The sequence below is a fragment of the Beta vulgaris genome, chromosome 2, assembly GCF_026745355.1.
Source record: "Beta vulgaris subsp. vulgaris cultivar EL10 chromosome 2, EL10.2, whole genome shotgun sequence".
Classification (NCBI taxonomy): Eukaryota; Viridiplantae; Streptophyta; class Magnoliopsida; order Caryophyllales; family Amaranthaceae; genus Beta; species Beta vulgaris.
The window spans coordinates 37050497-37076412 of NC_079203.1; the positions used below are offsets into that span (position 1 = coordinate 37050497).

The 25916-nt window shown below is 35.6% G+C and overlaps 3 protein-coding genes across 4 annotated transcripts; 2 read left to right on the forward strand and 1 right to left on the reverse strand.

The window, feature by feature from the left end:
* The first annotated feature begins 1522 nt into the window (after positions 1 to 1522).
* LOC104886796 (serine/threonine-protein kinase STY13) lies at positions 1523 to 6070 on the forward strand. 2 transcript variants are annotated; one of them, XM_010671309.4, is made up of 3 exons: positions 1523 to 1825; positions 2673 to 3649; positions 5311 to 6070. In XM_010671309.4, exons 2-3 carry the CDS (start codon positions 2760 to 2762, stop codon positions 5648 to 5650), a joined length of 1230 nt encoding a protein of 409 aa, XP_010669611.1. In that variant the 5' UTR covers positions 1523 to 1825; positions 2673 to 2759; the 3' UTR covers positions 5651 to 6070. The 2 variants fall into 2 exon arrangements, with proteins under 2 accessions (XP_010669611.1, XP_010669610.1); XM_010671308.4 differs by having other exon boundaries at positions 1523 to 1750.
* A 1875-nt stretch (positions 6071 to 7945) lies between these two features.
* LOC104886798 (lupeol synthase) lies at positions 7946 to 20397 on the forward strand. Its single transcript, XM_010671310.3, has 18 exons — positions 7946 to 8473; positions 9264 to 9449; positions 11592 to 11681; positions 11836 to 12033; positions 13624 to 13708; positions 14108 to 14274; positions 14595 to 14783; positions 15429 to 15542; positions 15920 to 16039; positions 16527 to 16649; positions 16896 to 16994; positions 17450 to 17506; positions 17610 to 17656; positions 17781 to 17924; positions 18398 to 18575; positions 18718 to 18798; positions 18955 to 19038; positions 20040 to 20397. Exons 1-18 carry the CDS (start codon positions 8276 to 8278, stop codon positions 20160 to 20162), a joined length of 2283 nt encoding a protein of 760 aa, XP_010669612.1. The 5' UTR covers positions 7946 to 8275; the 3' UTR covers positions 20163 to 20397.
* A 243-nt stretch (positions 20398 to 20640) lies between these two features.
* Positions 20641 to 25608, reverse strand: LOC104886799 (prefoldin subunit 1). Its single transcript, XM_010671315.4, has 6 exons — positions 25344 to 25608; positions 25128 to 25181; positions 21386 to 21491; positions 21190 to 21196; positions 21011 to 21095; positions 20641 to 20878 (listed from the first exon to the last, which is right to left on the reverse strand). The coding sequence occupies exons 1-6, from the start codon at positions 25365 to 25367 to the stop codon at positions 20765 to 20767; spliced, it is 390 nt and encodes a 129-aa protein (XP_010669617.2). The 5' UTR covers positions 25368 to 25608; the 3' UTR covers positions 20641 to 20764.
* Between the last annotated feature and the right edge of the window lie 308 nt (positions 25609 to 25916).

A 25916-nucleotide genomic window follows, 5' to 3' on the forward strand; every position in this document is an offset into this window, starting at 1 on the left:
TTACCAATCACTGATACCCCATGCTTAGGTCTTACGTTACTTTAACATTTATCCATCAAATATGTAGCTAGTTAGCTACATATAAGTATCTTTTTTTATGAATACATGATATGAAGTGCTGATATCCCCCTCCCCAAAATATTTAATTCTTTACTTGGCAACTCCATAATGGCATTTCTATGTAAGATAATATCAATTTAGTGAATCTATTTACACTTTTTCCTCCAAGATACTTGAATAACCAACTTTTGACATAAACGATAAATCAACAATGTTCTTAAACTCTAAAACATCAAATTTCCTTCCTCATATTCACATCCAAACTCAATTCCAAAGATAGTTCCAAATTTTTATTCCTACTATGACACATTTAGGTTGATTGTAACCTCACAATTTTCTGTAATTGCTTGTCCCATTCTTTATTGTATGAATTGGCAATACGGATTCAAACATATGACTTATAATCTAACCCCCTTCTTTATCTCACATGTTGGTCTCCCTTACCTCTTAGTCTCATTAAACTACTTTTTGATAGCTCTGTATCTCTCCCAACTTCTTTGGTTGGTGCTGACCTTATGACCACAACGGTGATAACCTCAAAGTCTAAAGTTACAAAAGGAGTATATGCGACCTTAATTGTTGCAGTAGTTGATCTGAGAAAAAAAGTTATCCTCAACAAATGAATAAGAATTTCGAATCTTATTATCGAAGGAGACAATCTCGTATATATTTTCTAAATATCATGAAATGTAATTTTAGATGTCCCCAAAGGATTCAAGTCCTCATTAACAATACTCTCCAATTACTTTACAATTTTAACGCAATCCACTTATAAAATAGCCGACACTCTTATAAAATCCAAACATATTTTGCATTGTTCAGTACTTAAGCTTAAAGAGAAGAATTCCTTATAAATCTACATTGTACTAAACAATTAAAAACCAATGATTACAAAAATCCATTTTCTCAAATTTTATTACACATCACACATAAAAAAGCAATAAATAAAAGAGAATATTCCCTCAAGATGCTGACTCATATCTCACATCCTATTAAAACAAACAATATACAAATAATCAATCTTAGCTTAAAATAATCATAAATATATTAAAAATTCTTATTAATTACATCATTAAATAATTAAATCACATTAAAAGATTATATTCTTGGCAAAAAGATTAAGCAATTGCCACACGCTTACTTGTGTTATGTCCGCCTCTAACCCCTTTTACAAAACATAGACTGAAAAACACACACACACACAACATTTCTTTCATTATTTTAATTCAATTATCTCTCATAAAAAAAAAACAATATCTTTTTCCCGAGGAAGACCGCAGACTCACCAACACCCATCATTAAAATCAACGGCAATAAATCATCCTAACCTCCACGTGTAAGAATCTCCTCCGTCTTTCATACAGTCATACATCACAGCCATTATATTGTAGTTAATCAGTTAAACACGCCAAAAAAAAGGAAAAAAGAAATGAAGACCAGCTACTCCTACTAGAAGAAGAGAGAGAAAGAAAAAGACTGTAATTCCTTTTTTTGTTTCTTCATTTTTCATCCTCTAATTTTCTCTCTCTAGTTTTTCTCTCTCCTCTGGTACTCGTTTCTCTTGACTTGGAAGACTACGATCTCTCTTTCTCTCTCCTCTTTTTGTTCTTCATCTTCGTGTTTTTTTCGATCTGTTGAGCTCAAGATTATTTTGTTCAATCGTTCCTTTGATTTTGCGAGGAAAATCGGCGTAAGTCAGCTGGTCAAAATTTTGGTCGATCGAACGCGTTTTTTTTTTTTGGAAAAAAAAACAGTCAATTTTGAGGTTTAGATCATGAATTTTTCTTTTGTTTTTGTGTTTTTGATTGTGTTAATTTAGTGTTTAATTTAGTATTGTGATTGAGTTTGTTGAATTTATTTGTTGTTGTTGTTGTTGTTGTTGATGTTTACTGTAACCTGGAATTTACGCTTTTCTACTTTTATCATCTGAAAATTCTGGAGGTTTTTTTTTGTTGTTGATGATTGTTTGTTAGGGTTTATGATTGGTGGTTTTTGGTGGTTGAATAACGGTATAGAGTTGGATGTTATGTGTTATGGTAGAATGAAAGTGAATGAAGCTGGGAGAATATCTAGGGTTTTGATTATTAGCTGAATACTGTTGTCCGTTTTTTTGTTTGTTTGGAGAAATGTGATTGTGATTTCTGATTAGTGATTTTTTATTAATAATTCATTGTTTTGAGCTTTAGTTGTTAATTGATATAGCCTGTTTGGTATTATGCTATGATTCTTTACTTTCTAGATGAAATTCATGATTTGAGGTGATTTACCTGTAATGAAGAATACTTGCCGTTTTTTTAAACGGATTCGGAGTAATTGGACAAACCTGATAATGTTGATGTGTTTGTTGAATAATTCAGTTTGTAGTTGGTGGATTGTGTTCTTATCATTATGTATGCATTTTTGGTTGTGATTGATTTACGGTTGTTTGGTCTTCGTACTTTTCACATTTCATATGTAATAGATGTTTGATGGGTTTATGTGGTGTATGGTTGATGTTAGAATCATAAGAGTTTGTTAAAATCTTATTTATGTTGTATTTCAGTCCGTTTTCGTTTGCTTTGAAATTGTTGTAGAGCCGTGTCATTGAAGTTTTTGTCTGTGTTTTTATGTAGGGCTTCGGCTGGGGTGTTTCAGGTTTGATATACTGATGCTGAGGAAGTAAATAGATTCAGAGTGTGCTTCTCTGACTGAGAAACAAGATGTTGGAGGCTTCAAAGTTTACTGGAATCATAGGCATAAATAACAATGACAACAAATTCTATGACTTCTACAAGCTGGGTGAGAACTCCAACATGTCAGTTGACAGTTATGCGAGTTTGCAAGCAAGCAATGGAGGGGGTTCTGTTGCCATGTCTGTTGATAATAGCAGTGTGGGTTCTAATGATTCACATACTCGGATGTTGGGTCACCAAGGATTAAAACGTGTCAATAATAATTATTCAGTTCAAGGAAGCGTTAATCATCGAGGAAGGGTTACACATGCCTTAAGTGATGATGCACTTGCTCAAGCTCTTATGGATCCTCATGTCCCTACTGGGGGACTCGAGAATTTCGAGGAGTGGACCATTGACTTGAGGAAGCTTAATATGGGTGATGCATTTGCACAGGGAGCTTTTGGGAAGCTTTACAGGGGTACTTATGAAGGTGAGGAGGTTGCTATAAAAATTTTGGAGAGGCCAGAGAATGATCTGGATAGGGCCCAGCTGATGGAGCAACAGTTCCAACAAGAAGTTATGATGCTGGCTACATTAAAGCATCCAAATATAGTCCGATTTATTGGAGCGTGCCGTAAACCAATGGTCTGGTGTATAGTTACTGAATATGCAAAGGGTGGTTCAGTTCGACAGTTTTTGACAAAGAGGCATAACAGATCAGTGCCTCTCAAATTAGCTGTTAAGCAGGCTTTGGATGTGGCTAGAGGAATGGAGTATGTCCACCGACTTGGTTTGATTCACAGAGATCTAAAATCTGATAATCTATTGATTTTTGCTGATAAATCTATAAAAATTGCGGACTTTGGAGTTGCTAGGATTGAGGTGCAGACCGAGGGAATGACTCCAGAGACTGGAACATACCGTTGGATGGCTCCGTAAGATTCCTAATTCTTATTTCTCTGCTATATTTTTTCCCTTTAAACTGTCACATACTGCAGAATCTTTTTAGTTCTATTGCATAGGTCTCTGCATTTGACTCTTAGTTTTCAAAGTGCAGTTTGTCACCATGTCATAGTTTTTATATCAAATTCTATGTGTAGCAGGCGAAATTGTTTTCCCTTATTTTCAATCGTTGATAACATAGTATACGTGTGTTCAGGCGTGCAATCACCAATTACTATATTGGAAGCTGACTTCATTTTATCATGATTTATCATTGTTGCATCACTCGACGTCTATGAGCTTGACTTTGAGACAAGTTCTGGTCCAGTTGTTCTGCAAGCTACTTGGGCTGCCGGGGGGGGGGGGGAGCTGGGGAGGAAGATGAGAGGTCTATTTCTTAATTACAAAATAAAAATACAACATAGGAGGGGTGGTTTTTTTTTTTTTGTTTTTTAAAGTGGAACTTACTAATATGTGCTCCAACTCTCATCTTTCACTTTTCAAGAAGCAACTAATTTACAGCCAGCAACAAAACAAACTTCTTGTGGCATTAGCTAACCCTCGTGTTAGCGAATGATCATCAATATGAGTTTTTTTAAACCCCATTTGGATACTTTGATTTCTAATTCGACTTTTACCGGGGAATTGAAAGTCATGTGGGGAATAGTGGATAACATACTTAAAGAGTCTTTGACCATTAAATTCAGATTCTCTTAAATACCAACTATTTCGTCTGTTGTTAGAGCTTCTCTGTTTATTGGTGCTGTTAGAATGCTTATCTTTACTTTCTTTCTTTGGTGGTTACAACCTGGTTCTCCTTTGGCTTTTTGTGAGAATTTGTAACCCTTCTAAATCACTTATCTTCAAAGGCTAGGTTGTTTTATTGAGTTTGAACAATTTTTCAAAGAATTTGGAAAAAATGAAAATAGCTTCAAATACAACTTTTTTTTTCGGGTCCAACATGTATATCTCAGTTTTAAATTTAAAATGCAGTATCTTGGGTCTTTGGAATGAGTAATGTTCCATTGATTTGCATGTAATGTGGTTGTCAATCATGTTTCATTTGTGATATGGCTGATGTTTCATTTGGAATTGTCAAGTTATGGTTGCAGAGATTCTAGAGTGGTTAGGGAGGTGGGAGACTCGTGCAACTGATACTCTATTTAGATACAACTATTTGTTGTAGAAGATCACCGATGCTAAAATTACTTTTGTTTCCTTCACAATAGTTGTTGTACTCTTTCCAGTCCAAGTGAGCGAATTATCACATAGGCTGACAAGTGAAGTTGAATGAGATTCTTTTTTTTTTTTTCCTTCCTGTTTTGAAGGAGAAACCTTGACTAGTTGGGGAAGGGGAGAGGGAAGGGAATCCCAACTTGTCAAGGGTGAGAATTGGTTCCAAGTTCTCTTGGAACCGGCAGAGTAACCACTTAGCTATCCCTCATGGCTCACGCTCAAGTTGATTGAGAATTGTAGTATGCTGGAAAGTTGTGTAATTGTTCGGACATGAATAGTGTATTCTCTCTCCTTGTTGCTTGCCTGTTTGCATTGCTCGTATGTATGTCTAGGTATGCCCACTTGTTCTGTTCTGGTTTACAATTACATGGAGACGTTTTCTTGACTGCAATTCTTTTGTATTTTTTATCTTGTGTAGTGAAATGATCCAGCATAGGCCTTACACACAGAAGGTCGACGTGTACAGTTTTGGAATCGTCCTTTGGGAGCTGATAACGGGTATGCTCCCCTTCCAGAATATGACTGCTGTTCAGGCAGCATTTGCCGTGGTCAACAAGGGTGTCCGTCCAATAGTACCGCCGGACTGCTTACCTGTTCTTAATGAGATCATGACTCGTTGTTGGGATCCCAATCCCGATGTGAGGCCTCCCTTCTCAGATGTTGTGAAGATGCTCGAGCATGCAGAGACGGAGGTGATGACGACTGTTCGTAAGGCACGTTTCAGGTGCTGCCTTACACAACCTATGACTGCCGATTAATGGACAGAAGGCGAGAATTACGGGAGGTATTCGGAAGAATTTGCTACAAGGAAAGTCTTGCAGGGAAAAGGTTGTTTTTACTTAACCGTGTATCTATCAGGATATCATTTTCTTACATTCAGCTTAGAAAAAAAAGGTGGAAAAATCACGATAAAAGTTGAGAACTGCTGGGTTTTCTGCTTTTTTTTTTTTTTTTTTTTTTTGTTTCTTTTTCTTTTTTCCTTTTAATTATAATTCAAATGGATTTCTGTGGTTGTCGTTAGTAGGAGGAAGAGAAGAAAATATGTGATCTGTATTTATACATGCGCCCTCACTTCTGCTATGATGTTTTATCTACTCTAGTTAAATTGTTTTGATGATAAAGGAGGGAAATGACATATATTCGTAGTTCCTTAAATTAATTGCATTGTTCTCTGACTATGGTAGATTTTGTCAAGGTAAAAAATCTTTTTTGTTTTCCCCTTCTTAATATTAATACTAATGCATTAAAGCACCAAAAATCCATAAGATATATCTTTTGTCAGAGTGGTCGTTTCATGATGGTCTGGTCTGCTGTGCTCAAACATCGCTGACACACTAATACCATTAGAATTATTGGGTTTCAAAAAGTTTTAACGACAATTTCTATCTTTAGAAAATGTAAAAGAGAAAACAATTTGCCTCGATCTTGCTATAATTATTATTAATATTTCTTTAAGGTTCTAACTTTGAATATTATGTGGGTCATTAAGTTTGTTTTCTTCACTTTATTTTCGTTCTTATTTAAAATGAGTTTATTTTTGACATGTGATGTCAAGATGAATCTAACAAGATTTCACATGAAATATTTGTTCTTACATAGATTCACAAAATATGGCCCAAGAGAATGTATGAATAAAGTAACAGTAAAAATATTTCCAGTAATATGAAATGTTTCAAGGGAGTGGAGGAATATGGTTTTCCATTAAATTTTGGAGGACAATGTTTACAAAGGAATGAAAAACTCTTTCTACGTTAGTTTTTTTTTTTTTGTAAATCTCTTACCCAACCTAACGACGGAAAATGAGAAAAACCATCTTTCCCCAAAATAAATGGAACCTAAGAGATCTTTTTTATGCGAGTACCATTTGGAAGATTTTCACAAAAGAAGACGCAAAGGAAGTTTTGACTACACATATACCAAGAGAAGGTTTGGAAGACGAAACATAATGGTCTCAAACAAAAGCAGGAGAATATACAGTAAAATCAGGATATTGGTTCCTTAACCACTAGACAGAAGGTCTTGAAGGAAACGCAAAATTCTAGAAATACATCTGAAATTCAGATATTTTCCCGAAGTGGAAACACTTCATATGGAAAATTCTCCTTAACACTCTCCCAACAACAGATAACCTCATCAAAAGAAGCATCAAGGATGTTAACCAATATTGTAAGTTATGCACCAAAGACAAAGAGAGCATATTTCACTTGTTCAGAGATTGTGAAGTCACAAAAAGAATATGGTGTACAATAATGGGTATTAGACCGAATCAAAATAGTCATACACCTATTCAGGATTGGATAAGAAACATTCTCGATGAAAAAAAAAAGACAAATATGAGGTCGAAGCTTGAGAAGAGATTTTTATTGCTACATTGTGGGGGCATATGGCTACATAGAAACTAGATCACTTTCGGAAGTGCAAAACTAGATCCAGAAAGAATCATTGCCATCATTCATGAAAACTGCAGAAGATACAACAATTCTACAAGGAAATGGAAAGAAAAGGACCAAGGGATAAAAAACACAATCAAACAACAACGACGACAACAATAAGCTGGACCTTCGGAAACAAAAGCCCTAACCCTCCACAAATATTGGTAGTAGACGGCTCATAGAAAGAGACAAAAAAGGAAAGAAATGGCAAGCAACAATAGCATGGAAAAATGTGACTCCAAATTCTAGCGAAGAAAAGTCGACAAGAATGTTTGTGCACTCTGCTGAACAAACGGAAGTTTACGAAATCCTTCAAGGGCTAAACGATACGGAATGGAGATGCTCAAACTAATCATAAAATAGACAATTTGGGAGTAGTTCTAACCCTTCGAAAGAATAGAAGAAGCAATAGAAATATAGATTCAATAGTCAGAGAAATTAAGATAATAGCTCGTAGTTTTCAATATTTCGCTTATATTAAGGTAAAAAGAGATGAGGTTGGATTAGCACATAACCTAGCCCAAAAAGCTAGAAAAGGCTAGTCGTTCTTCATCCCTTTTCTTTGTATTGTTTTACCAATTGTCAAAAAAATTGTTTTTATTTTAGAAAACATCCTAAACTTTTACCGTCTCTTTGTCTAAGCAATAAATGGTCTAAGGTCGCCCAATACAAAAATTTGTGAAAGCTGAAATTACTTGGTTGTTTTTTTTAATTTCATTGTTATGTATTACTCCATATTAAAGGGTGTTAAAATAAAATACACTAGTTATTAGTGGTGTAGGTGCTCATGCTAAAATCACACAAAACTGATTTCATCATCTTGTTGCTTCCCTTAATCTCAGCTTATTCAACTCAACAAAATTAAGCTACTAAGTACAAACCCATAATCCAACACCACTCAAATCTCAAGTAAAGTCCATCTAATCTCTAGTGTACGTAAAAAAATTAGCCATGTGGAAGCTGAAGATAGCAGAAGGTAAAGATCCATGGCTAGAGAGTGTAAACCATTTCATTGGTAGACAACACTGGGAGTTTGATCCAGAGGCCGGTACACCGGAGGAACGAGCCGAGGTTGAGAGGGCCAGGGAGGAGTTCAAGAGGAACCGTTCCAAGACAAGGCAAAGTGCTGATCTTCTCGTTAAAATGCAGGTTAGTTATACTTTGTACGTACTTCATCTAAGTAGTTAGTATGTTAGTTGTTACACCTTCACTGTACAATATTTTCTTTCTTTGGGCCTCCCATCTAGCAGCCAATTACACAAAGCCTCACCATCCCATGTCTTTGGTAAGATTCGAACCGCGCCACTCGCTGGAAGATAGAGTCGCCAACTAATAGTCCAACCAAGAACCTTACCCCTTCATTGTACATAGCTCAAACTGTATATAAGTTATAACCAATCATAACAATCTTCAATATATATACATATATTTTTGATGGTCAATTTTTTCAATATATGTATATATATGTAGTTAGAAATGACAACGTATTCAAAAAGTAAAGGAAGACGGAGGCAAATTAACATCATATTGACGTGTACCTACTTTTAAAATTTCAACACACTCTATTCGTTCTAATTTAACTACAACACTCACTCCTTTAAGATTTTAAAAACACAACGTCAGCCTTTTGAATAGCTACCCGCCTCTTGTATATGGACAACATAATATTAACCTTTAATATCCTTAATTATGTATTAGAAAAATTGTAATAGTTCATATTATAAGAATTTATATTGAATCAAAATAAACAAGATCCTACATGATATAATCGTGAATAAATATGTACGATGAAGATCAATAGTTTATGCATAAGAAAGTAAATGTAGACATAATTTGGAACGAGAAGGGCAGTTCCATTTGTTGATTTAGTGTGATTGTTTAAACACAATTCATAGACAACTTTTGATTTGTTCAAATTATAAAAATTCTTTTTGCACAGATGAGAAAGGAAAACCCAAGTTTGAGAATGCCTCAAGGAATCAGATTGAAGGAAGAGGAGGAGATAACAGAAGAAGCAGTGAGCACAACGCTAAAGCGAGCCATCAACTGCTTTTCTAGTATTCAAGCCCATGATGGCCATTGGCCTAGCGATAACGCTGGCGCACTATTCTTGCTGCCTCCCCTTGTAAGCCTTTCCCCCTAACTAATTTAAGTGCCTCAATTAAGAAATAGTTGCGTCATTTTTATTTGTCAAATTTCTTAAGGAGTCATGGTGGGGTCATGAGAAGAGTAAGTTAACGAGGAAGATTAAATGAAAAAGGGCCAACCAATATAATATAGAGAAAATATTGTGTCAGACTCGTCTGACACAATAAACTGGTCGGACGACATGTAGTCTTAATTTTTTTTCAGTTAACCTACATTTTTTTCAGTTAGTCTACATTTTTTTTTTCAGTTAGTCCTAAATTTTTTTCAGTTAGTCTTCACTTTTTTCAGTTAGTCTAAATGAAAGTAAGTTACCTCTAAATGAAAGTAACTTAGGTCTAAATGAAAGTAAGTTAGGTCTAAATGAAAGTAAGTTACCTCCAAATGAAAGTAAGTTATCTCTAAATGAAAGTAACTTACCTCCAAATGAAAGTAAGTTACCTCTAAATGAAAGTAAGTTACCTCCAAATGAAAGCAACTTTCAGTTACTTATATTATCACCAAACACACCAAACAACCAAACAATCATTGCTTACTTACAGAATATATCCCAACAACACTATCTTTAAGGATAAAGTTGTCAACTTTCTTTTGCAACGTTACCCAAGTTGCATCATGGACTTGATTGTAAAAAATGAAACTGTTTTTCATCTTGCGGTGAAGTAGAAGAGGAGGAGTAACTTTCTGTGATTGTGTTGGCGAATAATGATTTTCATGGGTGTATACCTGAGAGTTTGGTGCATATGTCAAATTTGATTGAGATTATAATGATGAATAATGGGTTTAGATCTTGTTTACCAAGTAATATGGCATTGTTGCAGAATTTGACAGTGTTCGATGTGAGTTTTAATGTGTTGATGGGGTTATTACCAGAATCTGTTGGACGGATTATGAGCTTGGAGCATCGAGGACGGTAATAGCAACCATTAAAGGAGAGATGTGAGAGGAAGAAGGAGAAGAATCATTGGAGTTGAAGAAGAGAGGAGGAGCGAGAAATTTTAGTATTGGGTTGGGCTCGTCCGACCATAACTTATGGTCAGACGGTCTGACCCAATACTTTCACTATAATATAACGACAACCATTGTGGGGTCAAATGGTGGGTTTTGCAAACGGAGGAAGTATAGATTTAGGATACCTCCTTTGCACAATAACTTATCTAAAGTGAACTTATTTGACTATTGAATCCTGATTTCACCTTATAATTTCACGTGATTAGACCTTATTAGACCTGATCAAACCTAAGACTTATTTTTTAAAAGTTAAGAGAAACCTTAGTCTTATGGGTCTAACTTTAGATAGCGAAGTTGTTTGACGGTGTTTGAGAAAAGAATTTAAAACCATTGTTTAGCATGTGCAATGTAAGGGTGGACTATGTTATAAGGAGGATAGATGTGTATAGTCTTCTGGAAATTCTGCTAGGCTAAACTTAAAAACGTGTCATCGTATATAGGATGGACATAGACCCAGGACTCTACCAGAATGTGTTGAATCAGATTCATTTTTGAGGGTCTGGGTCTAAAAAATTGAGACATGTTAGGTCTAGGTTTAGGCGTTAAAATTCGAGTCTGGGTCTCATCAATTCAGACCCATACCCGTCCCGTAGATCCATTTTCGTTTTTATATATTAAATATATGTATTATAATACAAAATAAAGTAGTAATAAAATTTTTACCAAGACTCAAGTCAACTTGTTGTGGTTGTTTTAATTTTAAATGTATGTACAAGAATTAAACTATTATTTTGTTCTCTTATCATTTTAATAACTAAAAAAACGGGTGTCAGGTTAAAAAAAATGAAAACTCCTAATAAGCTTGATATTCAGTTTGGACCCATGACCCACTGAATCTGGATAAAGGTCTAAATTTTGTAAACCCTGTGGGTATGGGGCTGTCTGAAACTAAATCGAAATTTGCAGGTCTGATTCTAGCAAGATCCGTCCCGAACCCGACCTGACCCATGAGCATCCCTAATCTTACATATGCATTATCGAATGATAACATATATAAAACATTATGAACATGAGAGATTCATTTGTACATTATATGACCATACTTCTCTTGTTTGTGTTCTGATTGAGTAATCATCTTTTAGATTCCTCTCTAATTGAGTGACATTTTCAGGTAATAGCCCTATACATTTCAGGAGATATTGATAGAATTTTATCTCCTGAACACCAAACAGAGATAAAACGGTATATATACAATCATCAGGTATGATTATGGGTCACATTTCTTAATTCTTTCATCTTAGATAGTAGTACTATCATACTATGTACAAAACAGTACCTTCTATTGTTATGCTTCTTTCAACTTTTTGTTAGTGAAATTAAAAATAGATGGATAATGACAATTAAAATATTGGCAGAATGAAGATGGAGGATGGGGACTTCACATAGAAGGTCATAGTACCATGGTTGGTTCAGCAATCAACTACATTGCCTTAAGATTGCTGGGAGAAGGCCCTGATGACGGCAAAGATAACGCCGTCGCTAAGGGCCGTGAGTGGATCCTTGACCATGGTGGCGTCACCGGCATCCCGTCTTGGGGAAAATATTGGCTTGCGGTTTGTGCCAATCTCCCTCTTTAGTCTTTATATCGTGGGCTACTTGTTTTTTACGATTCTACGATTTTACGATCCTGGAGGACCTCACCGATCCCGATCCTACGTAGGATCTTAATTTTGTAGGATCTTTCGGTCCTGCCCAACCAGAAAAAATCACATGGTAGGATCGTAACACGATTCTACGATCCTACGACTCTACGATTCTACGATCCTACCGTATAAAAATCATAAAGTAATTTCACATATTATATTTCTCCTATTATATTCTGACAGCATGTTACTTCAATCTTATAATATTGAAAAACTAACATCATTTGCTAACTTAAAAAATCATTATTAATATGTGTAAATTTTCAACACGAGGTTCTCACCATATTTTAGTATAATTATCTCTAATTCACCGAATTGTAGGATCTTACGATCCTACGATCCGATCCGATCGATTCGATCCTACCAACCCCTACGATCCAAAGTAGGATCACGATCTTGATAACATTTGTTACTAGTTAAAGACTACAACATAGATTATCACCTTGATCACAACTCTTTCACCTATAATTTAACAGTTTGAACTAATGTATAGAACACTTTGACCGTATGTTAAACTATTTGTTATTGACTCGAATTTATATCATTTTATCACTTGATCATAAAACATAGTATTTGAAAAAAAATTAGTTCACTACATGCTACTTGATCCTTTAGTAATGCAAATATAATACTATCAGTCGAGACGTGATGACAATAGTAATCATATCCCAGTTGAATTTATGTTAACTCCACCTTGGCTCCAATAGAGTTCTGATCCGATTTTCAATTATTCTAGATTAGATTTTTTTTTTCTTTAAATCGAGTTGGATTTGGTTTGAATTCGAAGAATTGTCATCCAGCAAATCCGTTTACTAATTGTGAAATGCATTCAAATGTTATAGTGCAAAATTGCATATAATGCATGCCCTCTTATTCTTCCTCTTTTTCTTTAAATTTTTTACATAAAATGACAAATCTTTAATTAAGATTTCGACAATCAATTTTTTTGGGACCCTAGATGAAGACCCCTGCCAGACCAGCACCTCTCACAGGTTAATCCGATCTGAGTTTGCGGGCAGACACTTTGAGATTGGGGGATGGTAAGGGAAAAGGAAAAGTAGAAACCCTCTCCCAAAGTGCTCCTAGTTGAGATCGAAACCAAGAGTTACAATTAAAAAAATGGCTCATACTAAACCTAACACCAGGCTATTAGAGTACCTCATCTTATTACCAACCCTTTTCTTGCCCAGTCCGCTTTTATGTCTACTTATGTTAATATTTCTTACGAAGTACAAATATCGTGTGGTTAATTATGGGAGGTTCCACTAACTTGAGTGATTAGGAAGTGAATTTATTTGGTTTAAAGTAAGTACTACTGCGAAAAAGGCGCAACTCTATAATTTTGACGACTAAACAACTTCATATTCTTATAATTATAATGTCAATCATTTGAGCACTAAAAATAAACAGAAGAAGTACAAAGTTAGAAACTCGATTGTAGTGACAAATTAGAGTAAGCCATTATTTTTTCTTCCATTTTTTTTTTTTTGATTTACATAGGTGCTTGGAGTGTATGAATGGGATGGGTGCAATCCAACGCCTCCGGAGCTTTGGCTACTTCCAAAATTTTTACCTATGCATCCAGGTTATCCATCTTATATATACTTCATCCAATTCAAAATACGTTATACAGTTTGATGTTTAACTACTCATACACTCTACTTTGACTGCATTTTGTAAATTCTATGTAAGAAAAATATAGTCATGTAAGATCTTATTAGACTCGTATCAACATATACTTTCGAAATATCAACTTTTTAAACTTTTTACTTAATAGGAAATTAAAGTCATCAATAAACATGTTGAGAGAAGTTTGTCAAGTATTCTGAAACAAAATAATTATTCAATTATGTTCTAAATTAAAGAAATTTATTATTGCTGGATTTGTTTTCAGAACATTTTTTTTATAAAAGTATTTTTTTTTTATAAAAGTATTGTACATTAGTGTATTTAAATCCAATACAAAACTTTTGGACAATGACAGGGAAAACTTTAAGCTACAGCAGATTGGTGTATATGCCAGTATCATATTTATATGGAAAGAGATTTGTTGGTCGAATCACTCAATTGATTCTGTCGCTTAGAAATGAACTCTACACTCAGCCCTACTGTCAGATCAACTGGAACAGAGCTAGAAATACATGTGCCAAGGTAAGTCTTTAACATTTCCTATGATTTCTTTCTTTTTGTGGTGGTGGTGGAGAGAAGACAATACATTTTAAGGTTGTTCGATGAAATCTTAAATGTGGTTAGTTTTCTAAAGCGTAATTATATATAGAAGTATATTTTACTTTCTGAAATCTAGTTTTTTCAAACATCTCAATAGGTAAACTGCAGTTGAAACGTAACTTTCATAAAAATTTAACTCTTTTGTTATCATCATTTATAATCGCCTACTAAACAATATATTGGAGAAGTTATGACTTAACTCTATATACGAGTGAACATATCCTAATCTTTTCTATTTGTAGGAGGATCTGTTCTATCCACATTTTGTAATGCAAGACATATTATGGGGGTTTCTTCACCACATTGCTGAGCCAATCCTCAATTGCTGGCCCTTCTCAAAGCTCAGACAGAAGGCACTCAAAACTGCTATGAAGAATATACACTACGAAGACATTAACAGTAGATATTGCTGCATTGGTTGTGTGGAGAAGGTTATACAGCATTACACTGTTTTCTTCTAATTTTTTTGGTCAGCCTATAATGAGCCATGAAGGATAACATATAGACGAGACTATATCCTAAGACTATGTTCTTCTCACCTTATTCTCACTTAATTAAGGAAAAATTAAAGACTACCTTATCTATACTAATATATTAAAAGACGTGCCTAAGCCAGAAACGGTGCCACGTGGCGCTCTCCCTAAGGAAGTTTTACTCCATGTAATCCACAACAATAAAAAAAAATAGTGTAAGGTTTGATCCCGGAACCTCAAGAACATACACTAAAGTCTTAACCACTAAACCAAATAATATTTAGTGTTATTATCTTATATCATAATATTAATAATGAAAATTTTCCTTACCCGGGGCATAGCCTGGGCCTAATAACTAGTTCTCACTTAATTAAGGAGAAATTAAAGACTAATGATCGTATAGGTTCGTATCGATAACTCAATAAGGGCTACTACAATAAATTCTAATAAGTTTAATCAAGGTTAACAAGTTCAAACAATTATAAGTTCGGATTAAAAATTAAGTAAAGCAAATGCCACCTACTTCAGCAGCATACAAAAAACATTTAGCCAGAATTATTTGGCAACTGGCAACAATACCAGAATGAAACGTTTATGGCACAGATTCTTTCAATGATGGCTTGTTGGGTGGAAGATCCGAATTCAGCAGCATACAAAAAACATTTAGCCAGAATCCCAGATTTTTTGTGGCTTGGAGATGATGGAATGAAGTTTAAGGTACTCTCTTCATAACCAAGTACCTTATACTCCATCTGTTTCTTATAAATCTACACACATTGTACTTTTGAAATATTGACACACTTCAGTACTTCACTTTGATTATAATTTATGATACATACGTAAATAAAACAGGATATTAGAAGATCTTGTTAGATTCATCTCAAAACATAGTTTGATTATAGTAACTTTGTTATAATTCTTACGGATGACTAAAATATTAAGTGTCAAAGATTTTCATTGACACTTATGAAAGTTAAATTGCGAAAATTACAAAAACAGTAGTACATATCAATACTGGATATTCCAAAACCAACGAGTTAAAATGGAACTAACATTTCTAATTTTAGAATGTTATGTTGGGACTTTGGGAGCAGGTCATAGGTTGCCAAACGTGGGAAGCAGCCTTGGGGATGCAAGCAATTATTGCCAGCGATCTTACTCAGGAATACGCATCAACCCTTCAGAAAGCACACCATTTTCTCAAAGCATCACAGGTCCCTCTTCTTTAATTCATAAATTACAATCTCTCTTTTTGCGTTTCATGTCTAATCCTACGTACTTGAAGCCCTCTTCAGTTTAATTTAAGCCTTCTGTGTCACCAGCAAGTCTCTTGTGTCACTCGCTCCCTAATTACTCCCCGATTCTCCGTGCGTGTCATTGACTAACAAAGATGATTTTGAAAGTCGTTATTCTATCATGCTAGACTCGCTCAATTAACACCCCTCCTCGTTACTCCTTGTTACGATGACAAACATAATAATAGCAATTTCCTAGTGCAATGATAGTCGTCTAGACTACATTAGGTTGTAGAAGATTTAAATGTATCCTTCATCCTTTACTTAATCACTCCTCACCATCTCCTCTCTCTTTCACTCAAATAAGGAACCATCAATATGCCATATAGCCTTTTTGCATTTTTCAATTAGCATATTGATGCACAAAATTGAACAACTATGGTGAGTTTTTTTTTTTGGGTATTAGATTAGGGAAAATCCTACTGGAAATTTTGAGGAGATGTATCGACATATTTGTAAAGGTGCTTGGACATTTTCAACAGCTGATCATGGTTGGCAAGTATCTGATTGCACTGCAGAATCGCTTAAGGTAATTAACAATAAAAAAATTATTTGTCATAAAGCAAATTAATATATATGTTAGAAATACTTTGTTTGCATTTGCTTAATTTTTCAATTATTAAAAAGACAATATTCCACAGTTCCGCTTCAAATGCAACAAAGGAATATTTTATATCTCACAAATAATGACTTTTTTTTGCTGCATTTAAAACGTAACATAGGAGGTATAAGAAAGAAAGCGTTGCTAAAGTACACCTAACCTTTTATTGTATAGGCTGTACTCTTATTTTCACAAATATCCCCCAATCTCGTGGGGGAGAAAATTGAGGCTGAGCGCTTATATGATGCCGTTAATTTCATACTATCTCTACAGGTTTGTGTAACAATGTTTTCTGATTACCTTTTATTTTCCCCTTGATCACTTATATTACATTTTATATCAGAAATTGTTAGCATAACAAAAAAGAATGTTCTTCAAGAAACTATGATTTTACAACAATTTCTCCTAAAAATACCTTATTTTAGTCCTTGCACTTTACCTTATATTTTTTTCTGATACTTTTACCGACTAAGCTTGTTTTCACGAACTATGATTGATTCTGAAATTTTAACGAACTGACTTTTACAGAATAAAATCGATTGTTGCTTATTAAAAACTTATTTCCCTTGACTATTTATGTTTCTTTAATTAGGAGAAAAACAAAACTCTCAGTAGCCTACTATTTATGTCTCTTTAATTAGGAGTAAACTTATTTCCCTTGATTATTACTTTCTGTCACATTATTCATGACTTTCTTTCTGATGAAATTCGTTTAATTCTTGTCATAGAATGAGACAGGTGGTTTCACAGTTTGGGAGCCTAGGCGGACATTTCGTTGGATAGAGGTTTGATTTACTTATGTATTTCTACATAATATTAGTAAACTTAAACTCTTTAGAAATATATATAAATCATAAGAAATATTTCTATTTTGATATGATTTCTCAGAAATTTAATCCCACGGAGCTTTTTGAAGATGTCCTGCTCGAAAGAGAGTAAGCTTTTATATGCCAACATTTTCATAAACTTGCATAACCAATGCTAAAAATTTTGCGCAGACCTCATAATGATCTTTCTCATTTGAAGAAATATAACAAGTTTTCGATAAAATCATTTTAGGTTTGTTGAGTGCACTTCCTCAGTAGTTCAAGCTTTAACACTCTTCAAGGAGCACTACCCAACACACCGCAGGAAAGAAATAGAATATTGCATCTCCAAAGGACTACGCTACATTGAGGAGACTCAAAACCCTGATGGTTCCTGGTGAGTATTTTTCTGCCTCGGAAATTTCCTACTTTTATATCGAACATACCTTAGGTCAGACCGTCTCACGCTAATTTACTGTAAGAGGCAAAATTATCCCCCTTTCTCGAGTAAGGTAAAGTCAGCAGGAAAAAGATCCACAAGATGATATTAAACTTCAGAGTGGAATTCTCATTACAACTTTAACTTCTTGAAAATTTCTAAGATAATCCTGAAGTGTCAAAGAATCTGTCAAAGCTTGTGGGTAAGGGAATGATAATGTTGGTAACAAAGGTAAAGAACTTTCAAGCGGGCTTCTTTTACTGAAACATCCTGATTTTATGATAACATGTCATAATTCCCAACAAAAACAGGGCCGCAATAAATTATTGTAAGGCGATCTTCTACAATAATTATAAAATTTTTGCCTTTTTAAAAAAAAAACAAAAGAAAACGAACCTGATCATAATCTTCTGGGGTTTATGTGAGAGCAGGTATGGTTATTGGGGGATCTGTTATACATATGGAACATGGTTTGCAGTGGAGGCACTAGCAAGTTGTAAGAAAGACTACCATAACAGTATGGCAGTGCACAAGGCTTGTGAGTTTTTGCTATCAAAGCAGTTGCCAGATGGTGGGTGGGGTGAGAGTTTCCTCTCCTGCTCAAACGAGGTAATATGAATTTACTGTCTGATTTTACTACATACCTGATGTAATTAAACGATAAAAAACTACCTTTTTGCCCCTACGACCGAGTCCGCAATTTGTACATAATTCATTCACTTCACTCCTCTATTTGGGATTTGCCGAACAGGTTTACACAAACTTGGAAGGAAATAAGTCAAATCTGGTGCAAACTTCATGGGCATTGTTGGCTCTTATAAGAGCAGGACAGGTGAGTATAACTCTATCTTAAATATTCTAAGAGAGCTTAAAAAAAAAAAAAGGTCAAAACAGGGCAAACAAACATAACAGCCAGCTCCTTGTGGAATAGATACACTAAGCAAATTGATTTTATGCTAACCTTAATGAATATTCCCTTATGCAACAGGGGGATGTAGATCCAACTCCCATAGAACGAGGGGTGAGATTATTAATCAACTCACAGATGGAAGATGGAGATTTTCCAGTGCAGGTAAGAATTTTTCTCAAGGGAGCCATGAAAACAGTGATTTAACCCCATCTCTCTCGTATCACCTGTCAAGACTTTCCCAACAAAGGGTCTATTCTATTCAAATGATTTCTACAGCTATTTTCAAAAACGAAAATTTTAAAAAAGTTGACGTTCTAGAAAAATAAGTTGAACAGAACATTTGTGAGTTAGGTTAGGGGTGATTATAAGTGTTCGCGAACAGTTCGGGATTTGCTCGGTCAAAACTCAGCTCGTGGTGGCTCGGATCAGATTCGGACTCGGCTCGAGACTTTAACGAGCCGAACTAAGCTAGGCAAAGCTCGGCTCGAAAAGCTCGTGAGCAGACTCAATTATTCTTTTATATTGAAAAATAATATATCTATCTATCTATATCTATATCTATATATATATGATGATAAGTTAATAATTTCATTGTAAAAAAGAAAACCTATAAATCTCAAAAATTAAAAAAGAGAACATGTAAAAACTAGAAGTGATGACGAGTCAAGCCTGTTCGTGAAACAGTTCGAGCTCGGCTCGTTTAAGATTTGGTCAAAACTCGGCTCGAGCTCGAATAAACTTAAACGAACACAAGGCAAGGCGAGGCGACCACAATTCGGGCTACTAATAAGCACCCTATGTTAGGTTGCATCCATAATGTTTCCATAATGAATTGGGTTGTTTCTTTGGAGGGAATAAGTTGGGTTGTTAAGATGCTAAAATTCCCAAGAAAAAAAAACAACCAAAAAAGAAAAAGAGAATAAAGGCAATATGCTACTACGGAAAACAAAATTTTTCCCGTTTTATAAGAAAAATAGGTACTAATTTGAAGCCTACTTGTTAGAGCATCAACTTGAGCCAGTGTTACTTCCCATTTAACATCCATAGCTTCATTTCACTTTTTCAAAATCAAAACATAACATTAACTTTTTTTTCACCTTCCCTCATTTTGCTTTCCCGGCAAAAGGACAACTAACAGCTATGCTATGGTTATTTTTACACAGGAAATCACTGGGGTGTTCTGGAAGAACTGCACCATTGAGTTTTCAGCATGCCGACGTATCTTCCCCATATGGGTTCTAGGTGAATATCGCCGGTTTCAAGCACGAAGATCAGCCACTCTATAACTCCAAGAGAGCCGGCCATATGTTATTAGTATCTATACCATATTGCAGCATAGCATCACAGGATCAGTCAGGATGTAGAGGCAAATCAATAAAATCATCCAAAGCTGGCCATTATAGGATTTTATGCTCTAGGTTACTGAAATTTGCCTAACAATCATAAGTTACCTACCGCCGTAGCTTCTAAAGGGTTATTTCCAAGAGTTATGCTAAAAATTTACCATGTAATGTAAGTATGTAACGCTCAAAGAATAATCAAGGACTATGTTTTTCTCCCATCAGGTCCCTTCTAATCTAGCAATCTTTTACTTAAAACTTATTTCAACTTCCAAGGCATTCTTTAAAAATTAATTTGCTAGTTACCGTACTAAGTATTTAGTGGTTTTCTATTATCAATTAGATGACGGCATGACACCATTAGCAAGACATGGGCCACATCTTTTGTTAGAGATCCCCAAGACAGGCTAAAAGAAGGAGAGAGTAAAATCCACAAGATTTTGTTCTTATAATCTAAATAATTGTCATGGAATCCTTCAGGCAATTCAAAGCAAAACAAAAAAGACTCTTTACCAGAGAAAAGAGAGGAAAGTTCTCAAAAGTGAAGTTTACATTACTGAAAGGGACATGATTTGACGGGCAAGACCAGGATCTTGTTGCAGCAGCTCCTTTAGGTTGTTTTCTACTTCACCCATCTGCTTCTCCAGGTACTCCTTGGAAGTCTGTCACACACCCATGTGAATTCGATTAGAATCCAGTCGAGAATTATAAAATCATAAATCTGAAAAGTAAAATACACGATAGAAAAAAGGAAGAATTGACAAGATAGACAAGTGAATTATAAGCATAAACACCTGCAAAGAAGCGATTGCAGTCTCACTGTCCTTCAACTTCTGTTCCTGCTCATTAATCAAGACCGACTTTGGCTCCAGCACAAACCTGAATATGATGGACAAATCCATGGAGGGATATCAGATAATCTTAAGGATTTGCAACCACAAATCCAAATAGGTGAGTCAAGAAAGACACTCACGTTCTCCCTGCAAAACACAGAAAACAGAAATACCAATAAGTTCAAATATCTATTTAAGTATACAATCAACAACAAATGACAGCAGATGAGAGCATTTAAACATTGGTGGCAAAACGCACCATGCCTCACAATGACTTTTAGTAACTTTATGTCTCAATAACTTATTATATATGTTATGACACCAATGTTAAATTACCTATGGATTTGTAAGTATTCGTGTCATCAGGCACTTGTCGCAACTCCTCCAAAGTTAAGAAAGCACGCTTCTTATCTGTTTCTTTAGAACGGATTTGATTTTGCACCTGGATCGATATTAGAAGATGCTTTAAATTAACTGTATAACAGCACAACAGATAATAGTAGACCGTGCAACTAGTATTCTAGAAGACATCATTTAAGATAGGGGACACTTAGAATGAGTCACAAGTTATCATGGTGCTAACAATATAGGAGACCGTGATCCAATAAACTTCATCACATCAAACAAACCCCTCTGCTTTCCTCACAGCATGTTTTATGAGTATGCTGATTAAATTTGGAAATAATACAGAGAAGGAAGTAAAAGTATACTGCAGCTAATTCCAGCTATCTGCCTATCCTTTCAATTCTTCGCTTGGCATGGCTTATCTCAACCCCAAAAACTCGATAAAGAGGGTTGCATTAGCTAAGCATTGTTGAATCCTTTTTCACCAGGTACCCTATGGTTTCACGAAATGCACCAGGTACCCTCGTTATTTCAGAAATGCACCAAGTACCCTCGTTTTGAAATGCACCAGATACCCTTGTAATTTACATAAAATGCACCAACTACCCTTACTCACTAACGGTGTTAAGTTTCCGTTAGCTTTTAGGGTTAATTAACCCCTCTAATCCCTCTAACCCTAATTAGCCCTAATTAACTAACTAAACCCTAACTTCTAACCCTACCCTAATACTAACACTCTAACTTCAAACCCTAACCTAACCTTAACCCCCTAACCTTAACCCCCAACTTCAAACCTTAACCTAATCTTAACCCCCTAACTTCAAACCACCACCACCACCACCACCATCACCTCCCCTCCCCTCCCCACCCCACCCCCCCCGCCCCGCCCCGCCCCGCCCCGCCCCGCCCCGCCCCGCAGCCCCCCTCCTCCGTCGATTTCTCCAAACCCCCCCCCCCCCCCGCAGCATCCCCCCACTCTCGTCGATTTTCGTCGAATTCCCCCCACCCCCGTTCCCCCCAAAACCACCGCTTCTGTGTCGTCTGCTAGTCGAGTCAGAGGTCATTGGTCGTCGGCTTGCACACCATACTTAGCGAACTTGTTAGCAAATTCGGTATTAGAACGGGGTCTGATTGTGTATTTTTGAACGGGGGAGGGGGAGAATTCGACGGGGGCGGGGGAGGAGGGGTTGCTGCGGGATGGGGTGGAGGAGGAGGGGCTACTGGGGACTGGGGTGGCGGGAGAGGGGGACTGCTGTGGGGGTGGGAGGAGGGGCTGTTGGGGACTAGGGTGTTGGGGGAGAAGGGGAATGTTACGGGGGTGGGGAAGGAAGGCTGGCTGGGTGGTGGGGGAGGGTTAGGGGGTTAATATTAGGGTTAGAGTTTAGGGTTAGGGTTTAGGGTTAGGGGTTAATAATGGAAAAATGGTAAATAAAGCTAATGGAAATTTAACTTCGTTAATCAGTAAGGATATTTGGTGCATTTTATGCAAATCAGAAGGGTATCTGATGCATTTCCGAGACAACGAGGTTACCTGGTGCATTTCGTGAAATATCAGGGGTACCTGGTGAAAAAACCGAAAAAAATAGATATAATATCGCATCCTTTGCATAACTATAATGTGAATGCTTTACCCATCTTATCAAGCCAAGATCTACACTTTGTTTGGAGATAAATCATGGACAAAAAGGTAGGGAAGCTGCAAGAAACGAAGGCGAAGGAAGAGTAAACTTGCATTTTTCCTTCCAAATTGGAAGGATTTGGTTTACTACGAGGGGAGGGAAAATGATAATTCCTGTTACCTTCTTCCCTTCTCCCCTTGTCCACTTTTCCCATGTTATATAGAAACAAGGAAAAAAAATCCCTCCCATAATCTACCGTTCAAATCTCAAAATAATTTCCCAATCCAAAAACATGATTAGGAAAACAAAACACGATAAGAATTTTCCTCGAAGATAGGGTTAGACACAAATGAAGCACATGAAAAACTCCTTATCTTCTCTCAAGACAATTTCCAACTCAATTCATGTGTGGAACTTTCTAGAACTGAAGGCATCCTAAAAAGTATCGAACTTATATACATCAGGATTTTAACTACTTCCTCCGTAAAAAAATAGATGTTAAACTTTCTAAATATGGTTGTAACAAAATAAATGTTACACTTCCTTTTTAGGCAACAATCTCTCTCTATCTCTCTCCTATCACATGGGTCTCCTTTTCTTCTTTCGCTCTATCCTCTCTCCTCTTCAAAAAATTACCTAGAAAAGTGTGCTTTGAAAAGTGTAACATCTATTTCGTTACGGAGGAGATATTTCCTAGTACTTTCAACGATCACAACTGAGTATCCCTATCCATTTATGAAGTCGGACACATATTAGACATGAGTATAGCTAGGTCAAAACAAAGGAGACATTGATACACATAAGTCCACAAAAAACTTCGCATTCCTAAAACAGCTTCTAGTAATCCCAGATAATAAGAAGCTATGGTGAATACTTCTACATCTTAACATCTCATACGCCACCACCAACAGGAAAGTCAGAACCAGGAATCAGACATTATGAAAGTCCCAAAGTGCTAATGTTATCTTATATTTTCAAAGTATGTGATTAGTCATTACTCCAAACATGCAACATCTCCAGGGAAAAGTCAAGCTTTTCTGATGGAATTTGAATGAAGAAGCACACTACGAGCATATTATTCTTACATCACTGTTCCACCATGCTTATCTCATTGAGTAGCACTAGAGGTCCAAAAATATCAAACTAATTCTAAATCCCAACTAGCTAATAAATAAGCATAGAAACATGTTCTAATTCTAGCTAGTCAAATAAGTATCTCTTTCAATAGAAAGCATTAACATCTCTCTGGAAGAGTTCCAGTAAGATCTCGCTTGCTTGGAATTTGGCTAAACCTAAAGCAGATTAAAAACATGATAATTCAATTCCAGTCGACCTCTATACCATGCACGCTGCCAAATATATACACGCTTCAGCAAAGCAGACACAATTATAGCACACATCAAACATCCAATCAAATCACCAATTCTCGTCTCCTTTCATATACTTCTCTCCTATCCAAATTCCTCCATTCCTTTATACTTGGCTGGTGTGTCTCCACACACAAGTACTTGGCAGGAGGGAAGCCGTTAAACATAACATTTTCATAGCAATTATCTTTTGTAAAGAAAGGAAACAAACATACCTCTCGGATCTTAATTTCCCTTATTGTACAAACCACACAAAGACCAATTGCCATGCTTAGAGACAGCATCATATTATTTAGAGTGTCTGGTTGGGTGGAAAACAATTTCTCCGGAAAACTCAATTCCCCATTTTCCTTTGTTAGGTTTGTGAAGGGTGGAAAACAATTTTCAAAGGGTAAAATATTATTTTCCCAAGGGTGGAAAACCTTTTTCGGACAAAGGATGGAAAACCAATTTTCCCCCTATTCTACACCTTCCTCTTTCCTTCCACTCATCCATCCTCCCCTTTCATTTTCGTTTTCCTTTTTTCTCTAACTTCTCATACAAGGAACCAAACAAAGGAAAACTCATCTACAATTATATTTTCCATCAAAAACATTTTCCGTCCAACCAAATGGAGCCTTAATTTCTATGAAAATGTAATTCAGAAAGAAAACGAGACGAAACAAAATCATTATGAACTGATAAACGAACAAACAATCTCATTTGCTATATTCTTTTTTCTTTTTTCTAGAGGTAGGTGGGACTAACCTGCTTCAATTTCGCAGTACACTCAACCATGCGACCTTGAATCTCCATAAACGCCTAAAAAACATAATAATACATCAAATAACTTCAGATAAATCATAAATCACAAATTGTGGATATAAATTAGCCAAACATTAGCTTCATTGATTAAAACAAAAATTAAATAAGCTGAACTTTCTTCTAGAAAAATTCACAACCAACAAAATGAACAAATCATACTGTTCTGCTAGCTTCATCCGCCATTTTTGCCCCTGAATATCACTTAAAGTCGCAAAATCCCTCCAATATTAGAAGTATATTCAAAAAATTAGCCGCACCAATAACAAAATGTAAAACCCTAGATCAGTAAGCTGTTTGAGTGATTAATCGATGATGACGATAATAACCTCGGGAGAATTGTGAGAGAGTTCAAGAAAGGTGAGCACAATTTATTTTACGTTTCCTTCATTTTAATTAGTACTGCGAATTATGGGTTTAAGAGTACTCAACTCGTTTACCAAACCCGAATATCATATGAAATAAGTGGGTTTGGATTGAGATTTTTGACCTGTTTAAATAAATCGGTTGACACAACTTATCTATTTGATTAAATGGGTTAGATTAAGGTTAATATTTTAAACTCGGAATTAACTTACTTTGACATGTTTAACTCATTAAAATATAAATTTCTTAAAAAGTTGTGTTAAAGTTGGTGAAAATTCTAAAAATACTAATTGTAGAATACCAATACTGAAAAGAAAATATATTCATGGATACTTTTATGTGAATTTATTGTTGAAAACTAATAAATTT